Source organism: Diabrotica virgifera, chromosome 9, assembly GCF_917563875.1.
Source record: "Diabrotica virgifera virgifera chromosome 9, PGI_DIABVI_V3a".
Lineage (NCBI taxonomy): Eukaryota > Metazoa > Arthropoda > Insecta > Coleoptera > Chrysomelidae > Diabrotica > Diabrotica virgifera.
The window spans coordinates 219,118,361-219,143,693 of NC_065451.1; the positions used below are offsets into that span (position 1 = coordinate 219,118,361).

The 25,333-nt window shown below is 34.8% G+C and overlaps 1 protein-coding gene across 1 annotated transcript; it reads right to left on the reverse strand.

Annotated features, from left to right (window-relative positions):
* Window positions 1–1,052: 1,052 nt before the first annotated feature.
* LOC126892040 (eukaryotic translation initiation factor 2A) lies at window positions 1,053–25,327 on the reverse strand. The gene is made up of 9 exons (XM_050661464.1): window positions 25,068–25,327; window positions 21,520–21,664; window positions 20,640–20,858; window positions 18,048–18,251; window positions 12,698–12,909; window positions 9,694–10,124; window positions 8,787–8,958; window positions 5,881–6,062; window positions 1,053–1,265 (listed from the first exon to the last, which is right to left on the reverse strand). The coding sequence occupies exons 1-9, from the start codon at window positions 25,084–25,086 to the stop codon at window positions 1,140–1,142; spliced, it is 1,710 nt and encodes a 569-aa protein (XP_050517421.1). The 5' UTR covers window positions 25,087–25,327; the 3' UTR covers window positions 1,053–1,139.
* Between the last annotated feature and the right edge of the window lie 6 nt (window positions 25,328–25,333).

The following is a 25,333-nucleotide window of genomic DNA, read 5'->3' on the forward strand; positions in this document are numbered from 1 at the left end:
AGCACAAAAATACATTAAGGTTCTTTTTTGGATAACAACAGCGCGTAGTTCAGAGGCGCATAAACCAGTACAGTGTTCAGACTGGTGCACAGTAACATGGCAGCTGTCACATGCGACAAACTTGTCAAGAAGATCATCATTACAACTGGAACATTTGCTAACCATTTTAAAGTTGAATTGGAGATATTAAGTTCACTAATGAAGCAAAATCAAATTAACACCTGGCCTATAATGAGTAAAGGTTCTGCTTGCTTAAATTAAATCCATATACAAGCCAAACTCATTAACTGGCCTATCTTCAAATTACCTTATCAGAACTAGTTTTTTGTAGAATTAAAATTTTTAGTATTTTATTTTTAGCAGTATATTGCAAATTACACAAATACCTCAAAAGTAGGACAAAAACGGATACAGCCACTGTATAACTCACAACTTTGTCCACAAAATGATATTATTTTCAAAATAAAAGACTCACTTTAAACTATGAAATTCAAAGAATTTTTAGGAGCAGATGTTTTGTGTCTGTTGTTGACAATTAGTTTTTTGTGACTAAAGGCAGATGAAAACCTTCTGCTTATATATGAACGAAGGAGCCCGAGAGGAATATTCGGTGGCATCTGTGAAAATGGTGTTTAGAGGAGGAGATACAACTTCGAGATATACCACATATATAAACATATATTTGGTGGTAAAGACGTAGTATCTCTTATAAAAATAGAAAGACTAAGATGTGGAGGATATCTAGCAAGATCACAGCAGAACAACCCTCCTAGAAGAATCCTTATGTCACAACCTGTGGGAAGTAGAAATAGGGGTAGGCCAAAACTCAGATGGAAGGATAGTGTGGATGAGGGTGGTAGAATAATAGGCGCAGCAAACCGGCAACATTTGGCAATGAATAGAACTGACGATGGATGTAATAGCTGTTGATGATAACTAACATAAGTTTACTGCGCGCTTTCCTATTTCCTGTAAATCTTATGTGCTTGCACCTATGTTTACACTTTTCGTATCTAAAAACAACTAAAACGGGTAAAATAAAACAAATTAAATATTCCAACAACGTTTTTTTTATTTAAGTTATAAAAAAATTATAACTTTCAACTTTGTAAGAAAATAAAACAAATGTAAAAGTAGAATCACACGGTTAGATTCTTGAGTTCTGCCAGCAGATCGTTTTCTGCTTTTATTTTTTCGAGTTGATTGATTTCTAGAGTTTTGCCCTCAGCTTGCTGTGTTTTGAGCTTTTCTATGGCGTCCAGTTTCTGAAAATGAAGAGTAATTTTTTTATTATGTGACTTGAACAGTTAAGGTGCTAGTACATTTTAGAAGACCAAAAATAAGCATTTTTTTAAGATTTTTTTTTTCAGAACCTTTATTAAAAATTAACATAAATTTTTTTACATATTAATATCTAACTCTCGGAGAATACAAAAAATATATCTTTTTTCGTTTATGCACGTACACTAATATTGTAGAGGGTGCCAAAGTCGAGGCCTCGAAAAAAAGTAGTTCCGATGGCGGACAGTTAATCACAGGATTGGGACCTCTGAAACAAAAAATCGTACGGCATTTGAAAAAGGAAGGTTTCTTACGTGCCAATTTACCACCGTTAGTGAAAAATTCCGCAAAAAAAAATTTTACGGAAATTTGAAAAAATTTTGTGAAAAAATTGCCCGTTTGTCTTCAGTATTTCATGGTTAAAAAATATTTATTATCTATTTTTTTGGTCAAATTGTGGTAAATTGTCACGTAAGAATCCTTCCTTTTCAAATGCAGTACGATTTTTTTGTTTCAGATATCTCAATCCTGAGATTAACTACTGTCCGCCATCATTTTTCGAGGCCTCGACTTTTGCGCCCTCTACAATATTAGTGTACGTGCATAAATGAAAAAAGATATATTTTTGTAATATCTAAGAGTTAGATATTAACATGTAAAAAGTTTTATGTTCATTTTTAATAAAGGTTCTGAGAAAAAAATTCTTGAAAAAAAATGATTATTTTGGTCTTCTAAAGTGTACTAGTACCTTGTAATGGGTCTGGCAAAGCAAAAATGAGATTTTTGATTAAAAAATATGCCAGCTTCTCAATAAGAAGATGTTGCCCCTATATCATCAGAAAATCAACTCAACCCCCTGACTATTAGAGAGCCTGCTAATTGCCCTATTCTTCATTTTACATATGGAGCGATTTTTGGGCACAAATTATAGTCTAGTTTTTTTTTTAAGAAATACCTTAGCTTCTGAGGATAGTGTCAAAATTGCGGCTTTTTGTCATCAGAAAAATAACTCAAAGATTTGAGCGATTTTCAGGCCGAATTTTGAATCCATTAAAGCACTAATCCAAAAAATAATTGAACAAAACAGAATACCACAAGAATAGAGATCAAGCATCCTAGAGATCACAACTTTCTTCAAAAAAGGAGATAAACACCTCACAGGATTAAGCATCCTAATACCTCTCTTCAAAAAAGGAGATCCGGATAATTACAGAAGAATTAATTTGTAATGATAGGCTGACGCTCCGTCCAAACATCGACACTCGGAACCGTGCGATTCTCTCAAATCGCGCAGGTGCCCCCACTAAGTTCCACCTCTCCGAACCAACGCCGCCAGAGGGATATTTAAGAGCATCGTAAGCGACGATCCGGCAGTCCGGAACGACCGTTCTGGGCTCCATAACCAGCCAAGCGAAGTGAGCGAGGCCGGCCAACCTGAATCGCGACGTGCACCGTTCGTGAGGTGATTCGTAAACTCAGGCAGGCCAACTCGAGACGAGACGCACGGTGTACCGAAGTGAGGTAATGTGCGACTCGTAATTCAACGGAGGCAAGCGTATTGAGCGAGCCCCGATAGATATAATATATTTGAATACCTCTGTTAATTTTGGTTCTTCTGTTACAGACGCCCATCCGGAGGAAGACTTCGCTGGAACGGGATAAAATATCAAATTATTATTTTGCGTTATATTGTTATAATTTAGAGTTAATAAATTTGCTTTGTTTTCAACCTGTGTTTTACTGAGTCTGTCGTCCTGAAAGAACTACCCGTTACAAATTTGGCGCCCGAGCAAAAGTCGAAATATACGCAAGTAAACGTCGTTATTCGACGCCCAGATAATACCAAAAATGCCGACAGATAAAGACACAGACTCAGTATCAGGTGCCACGACGGGTACGTCATGGATAAATCGTCTTTCCAAAGAGGAATTACAGCGCGACGCCGAAAGATGCGGGTTGGATTCCAAAGGAACCGTCGACGAGTTAAGATTAAGACTCAGAACCTTTTATAAGGATCGCGGGGAAGCGACAGGAACAATCCCAAAAAGCAATACTTCCAAGGAAGCCGAACCAGAAACACTGACCCAAGAAATTTCATTAATCAGAAACCAATTACAAGACTTAACAATGACAAAACAAATGAGGCAATCAGATTTGCTAAATCAAGTGCGGAGGTGGAACACACACTTCGACAAGAAACATTCGGATGCAGTAGACTTCATAGAAAGGATAGATGAATTAAGCCTAGCCTACGAGATCGATAAGCAAGATCTGCTAAAAGCATTACCAGAATTGTTAGGAGACCACGCATTGTCATGGTACCGAAACAACAACAGAAATTGGGATTCATGGACGGACTTCATCAAAGATTTTAAGAAAGCTTTTTATCCCAGAGAATATTTGCTACAGCTAGAGGAGCAAATCAGAAACAGGAAGCAAAGGAAAAACGAACCAGTGGATAGATACATCACGGATATTCAAACATTGATCAGACGAGAGGGATCTTTGTCAAGAAACCAAGAACTCGACAGGATATATAAAAATATGCTGCCAGAATATAAGCTCTACGCTCGCCGCCGGGATTTCGAAGACTTATCGGGATTGCAAGAATTGGCCCAAGAGTACGAAACTTTGGAAGACGAAAGGACCCGAGAAAATAAAAATTTTCACGGAAATTGGAGACGTACAGACCCTACAGAATACGATGCCAAAAGGACATGCTTCCGGTGCAAGATGACAGGTCACTTCCGTAGGAATTGTAAAAACCCATGGAAAAAGTTTTGTTCGCGATGCGGCAAAGAAGGGGTCTACAGCAGTGACTGCTGTTCCAGACGTCAGGGAAACGAATAACAGACTGGAGAAACAAGGAGTCGTCCCAGTCTGAGGAGCAAGATTCGACTCCGCTCGTTCTAGCCGTTACACAACAAGCAGGAAACGACATGCGACTATTCGCATCACTGAAAATCGGACAAAGTTCCTACAAAGCATTAATTGACACAGGGACCACCCAAAATTACGCCGGAGATAGAATAGCGCAGATATTCAAACACTCCCTACATAGCTATAACGGAAGAACTAGACTAGCAAACGGATCTTCAATGGAGCTCAACCAGAAATTAACAATTGACTGCGAGATCGATAATTTACAAACAAGACAAACATTTATAATAATGCCAGGGTTAACGGAAGATGCAATACTAGGAGTGGAATTCCTCAGGGAACATTCGATCGAACTTAAGTTCGATAGGGATACATCCAAACAGTACGAACAACATCAAGAGGAAACATGTAACATTTTAAAAGACTCCACCCAAAATACAGAGATAGAAAGGTTCCTAAGAAGAGAGCTTAGGGAATTCGAGAAGTTAACAGGTCCCACCAACTTAATAAAGCACGAAATAAAATTGAAGAAAAGGTGCGATCCCGTCAAACAGCCGTATAGGCGGCAAAATCCCGCAATGTTGCAGATCATCAACCAAGAGGTGGATAAAATGTTGAAAAAAGGAACACTATCTATCATCGGCTAGCGCAGCGTTCACCAGCAAGTTAGCGCCAAAGTACTCAGGACCATACACAGTAACATCCGCGATATCGCCAGTAATCGTAAAACTGAAATTTGCCGACAGCAACAGCCGTAAGCAGATAACGGCGCATGTGAAAGATTTAAAGCCATGGGTGTTATTAGCCAGTTATTACACAATACTAAAATTAACAATCAAAGTGATAAAAAATAAATTGAATGAAATTATAATACTATCGAATATTTGGGTCACCTGATGAGAGGTCATAAATACGCATTACTTCAAAATATAATGCAAGGAAAAATAGAAGAAAAACGGAATCCAGGCCGTAGAAGAATGTCATGGTTGCGGAATTTGATAGAGTGGTTTGGCTGCACCACTAATGAACTTTTTAGGTCAGCTGTAAACAAGGTCAGGGTAGCCTTGATGATTTTCAATCTCCGAGACTGCTTTCCAATCTCTCCAAACGTTATCTACTGTATGTAATACCTCTTGGAATAATCTAAATCGATCGAAAATATCTACCAGAAAATCACAGTAACAGTAAAAGTAGAAGAACAAACTGACCCTGAACTTGACCCTGAAGCTGGCAATAGGATAAGACAGTGAGAAAATTTGAGTTCTCTATCATTCAACATGATCACGGATGAAGTAATAAAAACAGTAAGAACTGAAACAGAATACTAAATTAGAGAAAAACAACTTAAAGTAATCTGCTATGCAGACGACGCAATACTAATCTCTTAAAGTGAAGAAAATTTAACATGTTAATTTGCCAAAAAGAGTGTAAATATTTTAACCATCGCACTATCTAGCTACGGAAAGCTCGAAACAGAAGTGGAAGATCAAGTGAATAGAGCAAACAGAGCCGCAATATGCCTGAATGAAACAATATGGAAAAATAAAAATATCAGAAAGAAATAAAAAGCAGAGTTTACAAAACAGTCATCAGACATACGTGGCAGGAATACAACCTGACATAGACAGGACAAAGGACAAAAAGAATGCTAGAAACAGCAGACATAAAAAAAAATTAAGGAAATCGAACTGATTTACATACAAAATCTAACTTTCTTACCTTTTTGATATTTTTGAGCTTTTTATCCAATTCTGGATCACCAGTTAAATTTATTTTAACACTACTGACAGCCGCTGGCGTTTTGGGTTCATCTTCGTTCACTTCCTCCAACTTTTTAGCCTTCTTTGCTTCCCTTTTCTTCTTCTGCTTCAGGGAAGCCTTAGATGGAGCAGAATCTTTGCCTAAAATAAATTAGTCAAGACAGCATTTACAAAAAAAAAAAACAAAATAATCTATATTCTATGGTTTCGACAATACTCATTAACAAGGTTGACATTTAATGGGTATCTTTATTTTCTAACAATTTTTTATAGATAGATTATGTGAGGTCAAGGCCATACAGCCTCGCCGTACTTGGACCTAGAGATCTTTTGTGCATACCTTAATCAAGATAAACTCTAGGATTCTAATGAAACTGATTTGCTTCTTAGGTGGCGTGTTTCTTATGTCAAAGGGCGATAGACTGACCGTCTAGTAATTTTTGTCGTTTGCAGAACAGTGCTAAACAGTTGCATAGTAGTTTATGTCTTACTGTTTTCTTTTTCGTTGTCACAGAAACGACAGTTCTCACTATCTGATTTGCCCATTTTTTGAGATATCTCAGACGGCAGTCATCAATGAGAAGGCCAGTGACCATGACCATTTTAATATATTTTTTACTCATTTCCAGAAGGCTGTTTGTTGCAGTAGGCGACATTTCTATGAGCCTTTTTGCTTGCCTTTGTCCTGGTGTTTTAGACCAATGTAATCGTAGTTGATTGAGTTCCCAGGTCCGGGGTTTCTCTCTGATGTGGCTTTTCGATAGTCTACAGAAGAGTTCTGGACCTTGAAAGGGGGCTGGCCCCTTCTTTTGCAAGGCTGCCAGCTTTCTCATTTTCTGTAATTCTCTTGTAACGTTCCTGTTTTCCTTGAGAAAAATTTCTCACTTGTGTTCAAATTTTTTCTGATGGGTGAGAGTAGTGTGTAACGTTCAAACGTTACATCTTTCATATTTTATTATTAAATAATTATTTTATTCTATTTTCTTTAATATTTCATTAGGTAATAATTTTTTTCTATTTGTTTTACCTGTTTTCTTCGTTAAAAAGTCGTTGGCGCCTCTTTTATTATTTTCTATTTACTATATCTCTTTTTATTTAAATCATCAACTGAACATACTGAACGTACCCCGTATATCCTTACTCTGTAGATATCTGTCTTTTAGTACGGAACATGCCTGCCACCTCCTACGTCCCACTGTCATGGCAGTGACACTTCGTCTCTCAATTCTCAGTATGATGGTTGGAAAATTAATTTCGGTAAAAATGCCGAAGAAGCTTCAAAATTAAAACATTTTCCATCAACCCTACATATTCTCTTGGGGTGAGTTTTTATTGTAAGCTTTTTATAGTCTACTTTTAATTTTTATAATCATTTTTCTTATACCTAACCTCCAAATGTTCAACCATGTGTTTGGTTTATATACAGTCGGAAAAATGAAAGAATAACCATGAACGAACATATAAAACACGATGTATTTTCCTGTCACCGTGTCACCAAGAAAATTGTCCAGTGCAAATACATGTAACAATAATTATTACATATACTTGCGCTGGCCAATTTTTTGTGTGACACGGTGAGAGGAAAATACAGCGTATTTTATATGTTCGTTCATGGGTATTCTTTCACTTTTCCTACTATATTTCATTTCATCTATTGATACGCTTTTAGTAATCAAATAGTTTTGGCAAATGTGCATTTTGGTTTTCACTGCTTGATGTTTGATATGTGTTTTTATCTTATAGTTTCTGGGAATAAATAAACCTTTCTCCCTTCGGGAGCCTCAAGCCGTCAACATCACCGGTGATGGAACTAATAAGGCTGACACAATGAAGACCATGTCATCTAGACTGCAACAACTACCATTTCCAGCTGCAGGAGCCTAGGGCCACAACATCTGCCCAGGTCTACAAGAAGTCTACAGCAGTACCATTCGACATCAAGACGTTACCCTCGAACCAGTACCACAAGCCATACATAAGTAGAATCCAGAATTGTTAGTTTTTGGCAAGAATTTGAATATATTTGTTAATGCATTTGATAAGTCACATTTTTATTATATCTTTATTGAACAATAAACATGATTGGTTAAAAATACTGTTTTGTTTGCTTTCATTCTAAATTTTCAGAGTTCATATCTAAGATTAGGACAAGACGAACACACACCTAAGTGACTGAGCTAGGCTGGGGTGAACGATAGCTATCTTAGTTGGTTGAGATATTAATTTTCGAATAGTATTTCAATTAGCTGGGGTAGTCTATCGCGTCGTTTTCGTTTCACTCTTATGATCTGGCATCCACATCAAAGTTTCTTTGTTGCATTCCGCAGCTTCTTGAGAGATTGTTTACTGTCCCAAATCAACTTTGTCTAACAAGTAAATGACTTTAGAGCCTTTAAGGCAGCTTGGATGTCTGATAAAATAAAGTCTTTTGCACTACGAGTGTCTCGGTTGAGACATTCTTGGGCACTAATGTCTGTAGCATGTATATAGTTGGGGCGTTTCCAAGAGATTTGGATAGCCTGTAATTGGGTCCAGTAACTCCCGCTCCTGCCCTTTCATCTATCTTAAATCCATCCGTATACTATACGAGTGAACCTTCTTGCAGTTTTGGGTCAACTTCTTCACCCATTTGGTGGTTTTTTATGATTACTTCAAAGGGTGTTTCAAAGTCGAAGTTGACTGGCATGGCATCTGTCAACTTGTTCTTAGAACCCAATGGGGTTTCTTCTACGATTTTTAGGTAGCCAACTAGATCTCCAGATTTCATTATTTGTGTCTGTTGCAGTTTTAAGGCGGTGGATACTGCCTCCCTCCTTATGCAGAACTGCAAGGGAGGAAGGTTCATTGTTATTAGTTTCTACTTACCCGGTTTATGTGCAGTTTCTTCATCTTCGTGCAGGTTAAAGTTAACCGTAGGACGATTTCTAGCAGAAGGAGGTCTATAAACTTGCGCTGAAGCTTGCGGCTGACTTGGAGCTATTCCTTCAACTTTTTTGGCTGAAATAACTGGATCACGGAACACTCCTTTGGGGACGTTCTTAAAAACAAAAGAAATCACCACTATAATACTTTTTACAAACACGAAAAGAAAAAAATCACTGTTTAAGTCATTATAACTGTTCCGTGAGTGGTTAACGGAAACAATTAAATGGAATTAAAATAAGTGTAAAAACAACGAACAGTAATATTTATTTATTTTTGGTTAAAAAAGGCGTGCTTATATCTCGTAAGAGGGAATATTATTGTTTGAGCCCAGCGAGGGTTGTATGATCGACCGATGCTTGCTGGGGTTGTGTATCGACTCGTTTGTGTGGATCGACTGAACTGAAAACACATGCCTGTGGTTTTAAGTTAAAGACTAATTTATTGACATAAAGAGGCTGACCCTTTAAGAAGCGTCTTCGAATGCATTTAAAAAGTGATTTATTGACATAAGGTCTGATAAGGTAACAATTTAATGGGGAATTTGTTTCCCAGAAAAAACCATTAATTTTATACAACCTGGTTTTGAATTTTAGGAGTGAAACACATGTGAATTTTAAATGACCCATATTATTTTCGTTTAGAAAAGAAAGTTAATATTTAAAATTAGCAATTAAAAAAATAATAAATGAAGCGTTTCGATATATAACCTTGACAAGTAATGGAGCTGAGCATGTTTTTGAGAGACAATTTTAATTTTGTACTCTTCTTTGTTCATGGGCAAAGCAATAAATAAAATGTAACAAAAAAAATTAGGAATCCTGTAAAAAGTGCATTTAAAAAAGCCTACCTTCCAAGCTACATCATACAATTCTTCAGGTTCCTTATGAGGGTGTTCAAAGATCAAAACTCCCGTATAATGCCAGATTTTATACCCATTGCTGATCCGCAGCCTCGGAGCCGTGGTGGCAGTCAAAAAGTGCTCCCCATCAGCGGCCCAATGAAGCAGCGTGGTATCTGGTGCTTCACAACTACTTATTTTCTTCCAATTTGCAGTATCCCATAGCTCGACTTGACCCCTTAGATTGCCAAAACCTCCTAAGAGAAGAATGTTTCCTTGAGGGTTGTAATGGATAGCGTTTTTGGGACCAGATCCCAGCTCGAAGACAGGCTCACATTTTATGTTGAAGATGGTAGCTTTAGCTGGCATGAAACCGTATATGACGCAGAACTCGTTGTTTTTTGGAGACCATTCAACGCTGTAAATGGGACCTTCTTTACCTAAAATTGTATAAATAAACGTGAATAGAAAAAATTACTCACTGAAAGTCAAAATAACGGAGATTAGACCTGATCTTAAGAAATAATTGTAAAAGAAACATAAACAAAGATATATAAGATGGTTCTAGGATTCTGAAATTTTCTACCTAATTTCTTAGTGCCGCATAGAAAAGGCAAGAACGGTCTTTAACAAAATGAGCGCCACCTTCAAAAGCCACAACATATTTTCTTCTTCTTCTACGGCACTACAGCTCAAATTGAGCCTTGGCCTCCTTTATTTTTTGCCTCCACCCTTGCTTGTCTGTGGCTGCTCTTTTCCATACACGGACTCCTAAAAGGGCTTGTGCGTCGCTGTTTACTGTGTCTTCCCAGCGCTTTCTTGGCTTTCCAACCGGTCTCTTTCCCTGCATTCTAGCATTCAGTGCTCTTTTTGGTAGCCTATCCTCTCCCATTCTTATCACATGTCCGGCCCATTGCAATCTTTGTATTCTAATAAAGTCTGACAGGGGTGTTTCCTTATAAAGTTGATAAAGTTCGTTGTTGTATCGACTTCTGAAGATTCGGTTTTCCCTCACAGGTCCTAGTATTCTCCTCAATACTTTCCTTTCGAATGTGTCGAGTATGTTTTTGGATGTTTCGTTCAGGACCCAGGCTTCACTGCCATAGCATGTTATTGGTCGAATTAAAGTTTTATAGATTCTCATCTTTGTATTTCGGTGGACACTTTTAGACCGAAATATATAGGAGAGGGCAAAATAAGCTCTGTTTGCCTGCGTTATTATCTTCCGTATTTCTCCATCTTCTGATCCGTCGGCATATATTTCTACTCCCAGGTATGTAAACTTTCCAACCATTTCAATGTCATCTTCATGTATAATGTTTTGTGGGACTATATTTCTTCTCGTCTGAGTCATTATTTTTGTTTTTCTCTGTTAATTTCCAGACCTAGCATTTTTGTTTGTGTTTTTAACTCTGCGTATGTTTCCTGTGCTCCTGTTGATGTTCTACTCATAATATTAATATCATCGGCATAAGCGGCCAGTTGAACCGTTCGGTTGGTCAGTAGGTTTCCTCGTCCAGTTTGCATTTGCCTAACCGCATACTTCAGTGCCAGGTTAAACAATGTTGGGGCCAGCTTATCCCCTGCTTTAGTCCCTGCGAAATTTTCAAAGAGTCTGTCCGGTGGTTTTGCATTCGTACACATGCCTGAGTTTCATCCATTGTGGCTTTAATGAGTCTTATTAGCTTGTGTGGTATTGCCAATTCAGCCAATATATAGTATGGTTTGTTCCTTTTAACTGAGTCATATGCCTGTTTGAAATCTACAAACACGTTGTGAACATCAATATCGTGTTCCCATGGTTTGCTCAAGATCTGTTTGACTGTAAATATTTGATCCAGTGTCGATCTTCCCCGTCGGAAGCCCGTCTGATACTCTCCAATAATATTTTCTGCTAATGGTTGGAGCAGCTGGTTTATAATATACGTGAGGACTTTACATGCTGTACATAGTAGAGAGATTCCACGGTAGTTTTTGCACTGGAGTTTGTCTCCTTTTTTATAGATCGGGCATACTATACTTTTCTTCCTGTCGTCGGGTATGTTCTCTTCTTGCCATATGTCTTTGATGAGCGCATGGATTGACTTGCTAGGTGGTCGTCACCTACATTATACAGTTATGCTGGTATTTCGTCAACTCCCGGAGCTTTATTGTTTTTCTGGGCCTTAATAGCTTCGAGAACTTCCTCTATAGTTGGAGCTTCTACTCCATTATCTACTTCATTCTCTTCTACGTAGTTCATACCCAATTCATCTTCCATGTCTACTTGTGTTCCAAGTAGGGTCTGAAAATAATGCTTCCAGGTTTCTGTGACTTTCTGTTGGTCACTGATTATTTGCCCACTTTCATCTTTACATAGACTTGTTTGAGGTTTATACCCACTTCTTATCTTTTTTAGGTATTCGTATGCCCCTTTTTAATTTCGTTGTTTTTGAAATTTTCTTCCATTTTTTCTATTTGTCTATTTTCATAGGCTCTCTTTTTCTTTCTACATATCTTCCACAACATATCCCTAGATACAAAAATGAGACATTTGAGATGTTATGTTTTCTCTGTATTATTGTACGGAGTGGAGCATGAACGTTTACAGACATCACTATTATAGACACCACTAAGTGGTTTTAGAGAAGAATGCTGAGAATATCACGGACAGCGAGGATCACGAACAAGAAAGTTCTAGGAAGAATAAAGAAGAAACCGGAGATTGTGTTTACCATCAAACGCATAAAATTGTAGTATCTGGGACACGTTATGAGAAATCAGCACCTTTACTCCCTGCTGCAGCCCATATTGCAAGGTAAAGAATATCATGGCTGCGGAATTTGAGAACATGGTTTAAGAAAACCTCAACGGAACTGTTTCTAGCCGCAGCGAGCAAGGTTATGATTGCCAATATGATTCTCAACAACCGAAACGGATAGGAACCAGAAGAAGAAGAATTTCTTATTTATAAAACAATTTTTAACTACTATTTTCGAAATTCGTCTATATCCATATAAAATGTTATACTTACTTAAGGTTATTATCGAAGTCTCTCCATTTAAACCCACGAAATATAACCCTTGTTTTCCATAATACGATCCTCCTGTCTTGTCGACTTCTGTAGATGTTAACAACAATGCACTGTTACCTTTGGCATTCCACATAATATCAACTTTATCAGCTTGGAAAAAACTTCTATTGGCAATCGCTTGCGTGGTATCAAAAGAAGGGTATTTAAATAATCTAAAAATACAAAATGTAGATGAGATAGACCAAAACTATCATTTAACTATTTTTTTATTTTTATTTATTTATTATTTATACATATGACCTGGCCTCTAGTGACTAATCCAGGTCGTTTTTTCCTGATGGGATTACAGATATTTTTTTTTTTTATATATTTTTACATTTTTTACTCAACTATTAAATCTATTTTACAATAACAATTTGCCATAATCTCTTAATTACGTATAACAAACAAATTTAAATAAACAATTTAAAATATTTTTGGTACTATCAACTCCCTTCTAAGTTATAAAGACAGTCCCTCTATTTTCAGAAGAGAGTTGGTAGTTTTTTTTTTATTTTTTTTTTATTTTTATGAATTATGTATTGAATTATTATTTTTATTTATTTATTTTATATTGAATTATTATTATTATAATTGTAAATATCTATTTTTGAATTTATATTTTATTTTATTTATTTTAACTTTATCTTACTCAACTTCATCAGGGTTGGATTATTGGTTGTCTTCTTCTATTATTATAGATTTCTTGTTGTTTTTTAGATATTATTTGTGTGAGATTGTTTAATATTTCAAAATATTCTTCATTTTGTAATATATCTCTTATTTCAATTCTTTCTAATCTTCTTCTCATTTCTCTGTGTTCTTCATTTTCTATAGTATTTTCACAATGTAACACTATATGTTCTGGTGTACCTAGTTCTCCACATTCACAATATGCATCATCTTTTAAGTTAAATCTTTCCAAATATGTTGGGTACGGTCCATGTCCTGTTAAAAAGTGTATTAAACCTTGTTTTGGATTAAAATAATTTGGAATGTTTTCTAATATTGGTATAAAATTGTATAAACGTCTGGATTTTGTTGAATTTTCCCATTCATTTTGTCTTTTTCTATTTATTATTTCTTTTAATTCTCTTTTATTTCTTATATCTAATCCTATTATTTGCATTATTTTTTCATATTTTTCTTTTTTTAGCCAATAATTACATGCTCTTTTTTGTGTTTCTAAATGCATTGGCATTACTCCAGTTAAAACTGTGAGTGCCTGTGTTGCAGTTGTTCCAAATGCTCCCGTCATTCTTACAAGAAATCCTCTCTGAGCTCTATTTAATTTTTCTGCGTTTTTTTTATTTATTAATCTATGTGCCCATACACTTGAACCGTACCCTACAATTGATGCAAGTATTGTACTTAGGTATATTCTCACCTGTCGGAACGAAATTCTATATTCCTTCTGTGCTAGACTAGCAATGCTATGCATGATCTTTGTTGCCTTTTCACAGACACAATTCATGTGTTTTGTAAATAATTTTTGTTCGTCTATTATAATACCTAAATATCTTGTTTCCATTTTTCTTTTTATTGTTTTCCCTCTAATTTTTATAATTGGATCTCTTTCTAAATTTCCTTTTATTAAACTATATGTTGTTTTTGAATCTGATATTGTTAATTTTACTTTATTCATCCAATCATTTACTCTTATTAATACTTCATTTGATTTATTTTCTAATTCTCTTCTTGAGTTTGCATCTATGATCAACAACAAATCATCTGCATATGCTATGCTTCCAAGCACTTCAGGATCTATAGTCAATTGTTCCAACAGTTCCTCTAGCATTACATCCCAGAACATAGGTCCACAAACTGATCCTTGTGGACATCCTTTTGTGATATGTTTTGTCTTTTTTCCTGTTGGACAGCTTAGGCTTGCATATCGGTCTTGACAGTAGTTTCTGAGACTTCCGTACAGATTCTTTGGACATCTCATTCTTCGAAGTCTTTCAAAGAATGACGGCCACCAAAGATTGTCAAAAGCCCCAGACACATCTATAAAGATCATTAAAACATACTATACTATCATTTAACTATACTTTATTTCACGTTAACAATAGAACATTGCGAAGATAGCACCATGCATTTGTTATGAACGATAGAAGTGCGCCGATGCCACGCCGTACTCGAGAGGTTTGTCAACACTGATCTTCATAAGCGTAACATTCTATTCTTAACTTAAAATAAGGTAGAGTCCTTTTCATGAGCATTTTTCAATGCGTCACAAATGATGGCGAGAAAAAAAGGTAAGTCCGTGATGATACACATTTATAACATTTATTCTAACATGACATTTAAGTTTATTATCACAGTTGTCACATTTTACAGTCGAACTCGGTTATTAGAATCCCTGTTATGGGAATATCCCGGTTTATGGAATATAAATTCGAGGTCCCGAAACCTTTCCATTTACTCCTTAATAAATTTATCCGTTTATTGGAATATGTTCTAATTAAATAATACCGCTTAATGTAATATTTCTCAGGTCATCCAATAAATTTTTGAAGTTATACTTCTTTACGCGCGATATGAGGGTGAATTTTTATATGTTAAAACCTACGATCCCGGCGCATGCGCATTATAACTTTGTTCTGATTGGATGTTCAAATGACATGTCAAAAATTATCCAATATGGCAGCTGTAGCGCAGCTGTGGTTTGGACGGTTGACGGTTTGGTTATGTATGGTTGTTGCGTTTTAAAATTTGTGGGAAGAGAAACAACAAAGGTTAGTTAATAGTTATACTGCCTTTTTAAATAGTTTTCATATTATATTTTTGAAGTTATACTTCAAAATGTTTTAATTTATGTATGTATCAGTCCAGAAAAGGTGTGGAAAGAATATATTAGTGTTTTTAAATATATTTTTCTACAAACGTGTTAAAAATGCAATTTTTAGGACTCCATAGGAGCGTTAAAAATGCTACTTTAAGGCACTAGTGCTTTAAAAATTTTAAGGCACTGCAGTTAAAAGTGAATTGTCAAATTGTGAAACGTCAAAATTTTTATATTTCATTTATTAACATTAATATTAATAATACAACTTGCGCAATTTGAAAAAGGTGGTTTAAAAGGTTTTTTATTATAATTTTGTGTCTTTGGATTTGTCTTCCTTGGGCGTAAAATAATAAAACATCTATTTTTATATTTCACTTGTCACCGTGATGTATAATTATGTATGTATATCTGAAAGGTAAGTAGCATGCGGCTTGATGGCCTTGTTGGTAGAGCATTGGACCAGAGATCAAAAAATCGCGAGATTGCGGGTTCAAATCCCGGACGATTCATATTTTTTTCTTTTTTTTTTTTAATATTTGGCATTGTTAGGTTTTGGTTCATTTTTGGTAATTATTGTTAATTTTTTGTATTGTAACTGTTAAGTAGGTATATTTATTTCGTTGAAATTATATTATAATAGAAGTATAACTTCTTACGTGCGTACAAAGTACACACACATTCTTTTTTTTTGTACAATTTACTAAAAATTGAAATTATGTTCAGTATTATGGTTTGTCGTCAAGGGCCTGTATAACACCTGTAGTGCTGGTTTATATTATTAGTGTTTCACAATAAGTAGGTAATAAATAGTAAAATTTAATAAAAAAATTTTGGCTTGGTAAAAGGAATATTAGTTTAAAAAGCCCCTATACGGCTAGAAACATACAAACAAAACGTTTTCGCTCTGTAACAAGAGCATCATCAGTGTTACAAGAACATCGCACCATCAATGCAAGACTATCACAACTCCAAAATTGTCATTTTTTGTTTTTTATGAATCTGTAATGGTAATGGGTAGTCTAACATAATGAAAGAGTATTATAACTCAAAATTTAATGTAAGACATTATTAAACAATATTAATGTTAAGTTATAATTATCTTGCATTATGTTAGACTTACCATTACCATTACAGATTCATAAAAAACAAAAAATGGCAATTTTTGGGTTGTGATAGTCTTGCATTGATGGTACGACATGGTGAGCCAATCAAAAATACAAAGGTCAAAGCCTTTCAAAAACCGACTAAAAGTCTTATATTGATGCCAATAAAAAAACTAATATACCTTTTACCAAGCCAAAATTTTTTATTAAATTTTACTTGTAATTAATGGTATACAGCCAACTACAGGAAATTCTTCCTTGTGGATTTTTAGGTAATAAATATTTATTTGGTACGAATACCAATTCGATTTTTAGCCGACAAAGTCATGGGTCATAAAGTAATTTTTATTTGTCTACAAAATTCTATACATATTACCACCCACTTAGTTGCCTGTCATAATTGTTAGAAGCAGTTTATTTATAATTCACCCAAAGAGTACCTACTTGTTTGCAAGAAGTGAATCACGGCTTTGTTAAATTCGAAATAAAAGATCTTACTTTAACTCGACGTGAGGTTGAATAATGTAACAATCCATTTCTTGCCGCCAATACAACTTCGATTCAACCAATAGATTAATGATGACCACAAGGATTAACAACAAAAAAGCTATAATTGCCGATGATTTCTCAAGAAAAAAATAAGTAATTTTGTTATAATATATGCATTTTAATAAGAAAATATTTACATATCTACATATTGCAGACATTATAATTATAAATTCTACATATTAATTACTGTATTCATTCACATACATAATGTAATTTGGTATTTAATACATAGATAAGTAGTAGTTACCTTTCTGTATAATTTACATAAAAAGACCTAAAATCATATAGGTACATATTATACATATTGGCATAGTACGTAAAACTACATATTGGCATAGTATGCAAATACTATTATTACGTATATTCGGTACTTATTTCGACTAGCCACCAATGATCGGTTATTAGAATGTCTCGGTTATAATAATATTTTTGACTGGCACGAAGGCTATTCCAATAAGCGGGTTCGACTGTATTTGCAATTTGGCATAAAAACAAATCAATTGTGTTTATTGCAATTATAAAATGGTATTTTCTTTGATTTGTATAGTCTTATAAATTGTACAGATTGTATTCGTAGATATATTATATAATTCGTAAATAATTTTTTTTTCTATTATAGCGCCATCTATCGACAACTAGAATAAATGTTATAAATGTCTGTCATCACTGACGTGCCTTTTTTCTGTCACACACAATTTAATACGTTAGAAAGAAATCGAAAAACGGTGACGCACTGAAAGATGCCTATGAGAAAAAGATTATAACAGTTTTATTGAGTTACTTTGAACACAAAATATCAGAAAAAGGCAGAAATCGACTTGCCAAAATCATTTCAACACTCATAAGACGTCTTGTATTATAAAATGCTTACCTAGCAAGAGAAGGTTGTCCCGGACTGCCCAGTGTATGACAAAGAACAAAATAGACACCAACGTTAGGTGAAATCTTATAAGACGAGACCTTTGAACTGTTAATTCTAGCGACTATTCTCTCAAAATTTAGATCTTCGTAAAACACAACGTCAGTGTTTACTATCCTCGAAAAAAGTTTTTCGTCATGACTCCATTGAGGTTCCCTATACAAAATAAATAAATATCTTTTAAAAAACTCATTCAACGTAAAAAATATCAATATACAGAGTGAATTTTATATATGAAACGCCTCAATTATCTCAGATACAGCTTGCACGATTTTTATAGATATTAGTGAGTAAGTCGTGTGATGCGGCCAATATTTTGGTGGTATTTACATTGTTGTCAGATCTTCCGTTTTTCTGGAAATCTAATCTTCTTCAGATGCAAATCCACTAATGGATGTTAACAATCACATTTTCCATTAACTCTCTGTCTCTTGCAATGTATATCAGAGATTGCATGTCGTTAATCCCTTTCCATTGCCTTATATTTCGGAGCAAGTACATTTTCTTGGGTCCTATTCCTCTCTTGCCTTCAATTTTACCCACGATTATAAATTGAAGGAACTGGTATTTTTAATTTCGCATGATGTGACCCAGATATGCCGTTTTCCTTTTCTTGATGGTTTCGAACAGTTGACATTCTTGGTTGATTCTTTTAAGGACATCTACATTTGTGACTTTCGCTGTCCCTGGTATCTTTTTGATATAGCAATATAGCCACATTTTGAAGTCTTCTAATATGTTTTAAATCCAATGAATTTTCTTATTTCAAATGAAACACCCTGTATATTTTGTGATTTTTGAAGTCCTTAAGAAATACTGATCATTTTACATTTAATGTTCCCTATACACCTAAATGCCATAATTTGGGAAGTATTGCTACATTTATTTAAACAATTCCTTTTAAAAAAATTATAAAAATCGATTTTTTTCGGCCCAGGCAGATATTATTTTCGGTTTTATGGATTATTTTGAACAAAAAAGGTCTCTTATTGATTTTTCTCTAAAGCTGATTGTTTTCGAGTCATAAACAAATTAAAACTGAAAAAAATCAAAATGATTTTCCAGGCTCAAAAACATAAGTAAAAATGATTATTTTTGAAATTACGAAGTTCCTAAATTCAAGTTAAAATCTTCTTCTATCAGCTTCTGATAAGAATTTTTGCCATGTTTTATTCTAAAACATTGTTTTTAATTGTTAATGAAGCGCCTATAAGAGGACGGGCTATCAAGCTGCATTAACAACTAAAAAAGAATGTGTGTGTACTTTCTACGCACGTAAGAAAATATTCTTCTATTATATAATAGGTAATATAAACGAAGTAAATATACTTAAAAGGTTATTTGTACTTATTTTATTTAAAAATCAAACTAACTTTCTTATCTACCACTTTCAAAAAAGAAGAATATCTTCAAAAATTATATAATATACTTACAATCATAAAATCTATAAAAAAAAATAAAAAAATAATAACTTGCTTGGGGCTTGAACCCACTTCACGTCTACCGCGCCGTACGAAAGTTGACGGCATTTCAAACTGCACCACATTCGCGTATACGTCATGTGGGAATATACACAAACTAAACGTTTACACCATAAATTTAGAGTAAAATACAACAAAATATAGAGTAAGAAAACGATATATGAGATGAAGATTTGTAGAAAGTTTGTTCGTAATCAGATTATGTAAATTAAAGCATTGCCTACTAATAGGTAACTACATTATTTTGTTTACATTTTCCAAATAGATAGGTATTGAAACTATTAGGTATTTCCAACTGAAACATTTAGAATTACGTACCTGCGGCTTTTCAAAACTATTTAAAAAGTCACTATAATTATAAATTTGATTTTATTTCTGTCCACACATCAATAAAAACTAATATTATACAATATTTTTGTTTACCGATAACCTCCATATTGAACAATTATTGACAGATCATTTCAAAATTTCAACACCCAATCAGAGCCCATATAACGACTAATACCATACTGTCGGTGTGCGCATGCGCACACCAAATCAAATTTTATCAATCAAATTTTACCCTCAATCGATTCGCCGCTAAAGAAGAATATCTTCAAAAACAATTCAGGTTTGAACTTGAATTTAAATGTTTCATAATTTCAAAAATGATATTTGCCTTATTGGTAATGAGCCAAAAATGATATTGAGCCTTAAAAAGTAAAAAAGACCTTTTTTGTTCCGAATGATCCAAAAACCCTAAAATAATATCTGCCCGGGCCATTTTTATAATTTGTTAAGAAAAATGTGTAAATAAATGTAGCAGCAACTCCGAAATTATGGCATTTAGGTATAGACAACACTACATGAAAAATAATCAGTATTTCTTAAGGGCTTCAAAACACAAAAAACATACAGAGGGCTAAATTTTAAATACGAAAATTCATTAGATTTTCAGAAAAATTAAAGATCTGACAACAATGTAAAAATTGTGCAAGTCGTTTCTGAGATAATTGAGGCGTTCTATATATAAAACACTCTCTATATATAAAATATTTTCACCTAATAATACTTAAATCATTACCAATTAGCTTGTTTTTTGTGTACGAAGGTCTTGACAAGTTCCCCATTGGCAGTTTTATATATCTTTAAGTTTGGAGTACCCTGAGGGTTGGCGTTACTGACTGTGAAAGGCTCCCAGCTCATTAAAAAAGTTCCTTTTGGTGAAAATGCCAACTGATAGGCTTTAACGTTCTCTATGGTGGCCAATGTTTGCCAATTTTCAGTTTGTAGCACACATAACCTGAAAAAAATTAATTTACAATATAATGCAGAATGGATTTTTGTTGAAATAAATTAATTATTGCATAAATATAAGAGAAAGAGAGTAGAAAAAGGTTAACAACTACAGTCTTTGAACATATAGATGCCTTAGTATGAAAACCTTGTAGCTCATTTGACAGAAGAGACTTGAAGCTGAATTTCTGATTAATCTAACATAAAATATATGTGAAAAATGTATGTGTCATGATCTAAATGTGATCAGAATCAAAAATATGTAAAGATAGTTTTTTGTTTTTACATTTGGAAATGAAGAAATTCAGTTTAAGATCTTTCCTGTACAATTGTCTGCAAAATGAAACAAGGTTTTCATACTAAGCAATCGATATATTAAGGTATAGACAGATTTTACAATGGATTAAGCTTTTGCCTATAGCAGTGTTTCCCAACCTTTTATGTCTGGTGACCCACCTTCTGATGTTTTTTCATATTCGCGACCCATTCCTCACCCATGATGATATATAAAATATGTATGTTATTTAGCTACTTTAAGAGCCACACTGCGACCCACCTAAAATTCACCCGTGACCCACTAGTGGGTCGCGACCCACCAGTTGGGAAACGCTGGCCTATAGACATGCAGTTATTTGGTTTTACAAAATTATAAATATAGTTGTTCTTACGTTTGTCCATTCACATATGCCAAGTATTTTCCGTCTTGATCAAACAACATGGTACGACAGGCCTTACTCTGAATTGGTGGACATGTTGGCTTGTTACCAGGAGTAGGTAATCCTTCATAGAGAGTAATTCCTGATGAACTACGAGCTATAACAAATATTATGAATGTATTTACCCTTGCTTAATCTTAAAAAATTGTCTTTGGGACTACTAAAACTGTCTTAACACAGTGTAAAGTATAATAAATATACACCAAATTAGAAGAACACCTAAAAGAAATTCAATTTGGATCCAGAGCAGGACTCAGAACAAGGGAGGCATTTTTCAGTTTGCAAGTTGTAATACAGAGAGCCATGGATGTTAACTATGATGTGTATGCATGTTTCATTAATTTCGTGAAGGCAGCTGACAAAGTACCACATGGTAAACTAATCAAAATCCTAAAATCATCAGGACTCGATGGTAAGGAAGACTGATCTTAAACTTATATCTCCAACAAAAAAGCAACAGTGCGATTCAAAAATGAACTGAGATCTTTACAGTCAGAAAATTAGTTAGACGGCGTTGCATACTGTCACCAGTAGTACTTAACATACACTCTGAAAATATCTTTAGAAAAGCCTTGGACAAATCAGAACAGAGTACTGCAGTAAATGGCCAACTTATAAAAACTATTAGACATGCAGATGATACAGTATTGCTGACAGATAGTGCACAGGGGCTCCAAAGGATGATGGATAATGTTGTCAAAACATGTAACAAATAAGTACAGCCTAAAACTAAATTGTAAGAAGACAAAAATAATGATCATTAGAAAGAACACCGACATAAACACCCAAATTACAATAAACAATAGACAGTTAGAAAGAGTGTAGAAAATATGCTATTTGGGCTGCAATATTAAGGCTAGCTGGGATAATAGCTAAGAAATAAAAACTTGTATTGAAAAAGCCAGTAGTTCTTTTAATAGTCTTAGAAAGATTCTCTAATACAATTTGGAGCCCTAATACAATTTGAAGAAAAATGGTCAGTAGTATTAGAGAGACTGCTATTGAAATACTTGGGAAAATGTCAGGAAAAAAGTTTGAGGATAAAGAGTCTTGGTGGTGGTCAAACGAAGTACAAGGAAAAATAAAAGAGAAGGGAAAATTATATAAAAAGTGGCAAGAAACCAGATCCGACACAGATTTTCAAAACTATATGGTGGCGAAAAAGGAAGCGAAAGTAGCAGTAGCAAAGCCAAAGCAGAAGCGTATTCAAACCTATACAATCAACTTGATACCGGGGAAGGCGAAATGAAGATATATAAAATAGCCAAACAGAAAGCAAAGAAAGCAAAAGATTTTAATCAGATTAGATGTATCCGAGATGAAAATAATAAAATACTAGTTCACGAAAAGGATGTCAAAAAGAGATGGAGAAAGTACTTTGACAGCTTATTAAATGAAGAATTTAATAGACAGCCTGTAGAGTCAACGGAGACAGTAGCAGCAATGGTCACCAAAATAACAAACGAGGAAGTGGCTAAAGTGCTTCAAAAAATAAAGAAAGGAAAAGTGGTAGGAGCAGATGATATTCCTGGGGAAGTATGGAGAACATTAGGAGAGACAGGAACAAGGTGGCTAGCAGGTTTATTTAATAGAATTATGGAAGTTGGACAAATGCCAGACAAATGGAGAAGCAGTATACTAGTACCTGTCTACAAAAACAAGGGAGATATACAACAATGTATAAACTACAGGGCTATAAAACTGCTTAGCCACACCATGAAAATATGCGAAAGAGTAATTGATAGACGGATACGTGAAGAGACCAAAATATCCGAGAATCAATTTGGCTTTATGCAGGGCAAATCAACAACAGATGCAATTTTCATTATAAGGCAGTTGATGGAAAAATACAGGAGTAAAGAAACAAACACTCATGGTATTCATTGATCTTGAGAAAGCATACGATAGAGTTTCTCGAGAGATTCTATGTTGGGCACTCAATAAGAAAGGAGTCCCTGGTGAATATGTAAAGATTGTGAGGGATATGTATGAGGGAGTAACGACTAGTGTTAGGACAGGTGTGGGAGAGACTGATAAATTTCATGTGAAAGTAGGATTGCACCAAGGCTCGGTGCTTAGTCCGTATTTGTTCTCATTAGTTTTTTACCAGATAACAGCGAAACTACAGGGTGACATTCCATGGTGCTTAATGTATCCTGATGATGTCGTGTTAGTAGGACATAGGACATAGTGAAAGAGGCTTAGAACAAAAACTGGAACAGTGGAGACAAGCTCTGGAGGAATAAGGTTTAAAACTTAGTAGGACAAAGACAGAGTATTTGCAATGTTCATTTAAAGATGGAGTTACTACAAACAAAAAGGTATCTTTGGATGGTGAACTGATTGTAAAAATCAATAGTTTTAAGTACCTGGGATGGGTATTACAGAGTAATGGAGAAATAGATGGAGATGCATGCAGTAGAATTAGGGCTGGATGGATGAAGTGGAAGGAAGCGAGTGGTGTGACAGAAAAATTCCAATGAAGCTGAAGGGAAAATTCTATAAAACAGCCATAAGACCGGCTATGATGTACGGAACTGAATGTTGGGCAGTAAAAAAGAAAAAGTAACGATGAATGCATGTAGTCGAAATGAGAATGCATAGATGAATGAGTGGAGTGACAAAAAAGGATAAAATTAAAAATGAGTATATTAGGGGAAGTCTAGGTGTGGCACCAATTGATGTCAAAATGAGAGAGCATAGGTTGAGATGGTTTGGTCATGTTGAACGTCGAGACGCTAATCAGCCAATATGAAGAATTGCTGAAGTGCAGATTCCTGGAAGGAGTAGGAGAGGAAGACCAAAGAAGACCTGGGGGAGACGATACGGCAGGACATGTTGGTAAAGGGGATTAACAGTGATATGACCCAAGATAGAATTGTATGGAGAAATGCAATTAGGGAAGCCGACCCCGCATAGGGATAAGGCAAAGAGAATGATAATATAATGAGAAAGATTCTCTAAAATTTATCTTTAAATATCAATATACACATAGGAATTCTTAGATGCTACATCTTTATTGTCCTCCTCTCCGGAGTAGAAAGTTGGAGTCTTACAGAAGATGCCATAAAAACATTAGAAGCATTTGAAATGTGATGCTATTGACTTATGTTAAAGGTCTCATATGTACACCACACAACTAACATAACTAGACTCTAGAGGTTAAGACTAAGAAATTATTAACACTGTACAAAACAGAAAATTGGCTTACTTCAGCCACATTATGCGTAATGGTAAATACCGACTTCTACAGTTGATTCTACAAGGCAACATTGAGAGCAAGAGAGGCCCTGGACATAGATGTATATAATGACTGGCCAATCTTAGGAAATGGACCAGTCTAACGAAAAAGTGTTCTATTTCGAGCTGCTGTGTATAGAATAAGATACTTAGATCAATGTGGTCGCCAACATCACTAGAAGATCGGCACATTTAGAAGACGAAGTATAATAAAAGACACTTGGTCTAACAATATGTAAATGGGAATTATATGTTCTTACCTGCAATGGGGATAGCCATGATTGAACAAAATTAATGTCTCAAATGTACTTGAAAAACGTTACTTTTATAGAAATGTATAATCTAAATAAAAATAATTTGTCAGAGACAAATTAAAATCACGTCTTCTTATACATTTTTGTGGGAATATTGTAGTTCAATGGAGTATGAGGATAGAGTTCTGTTTTTGGACACTTTTTGGATGTCCAATGTGTTTCTAGCAATTGTAGGTTAGGGTTTGACGTTTGTCAATGTCAACGTCAACTAA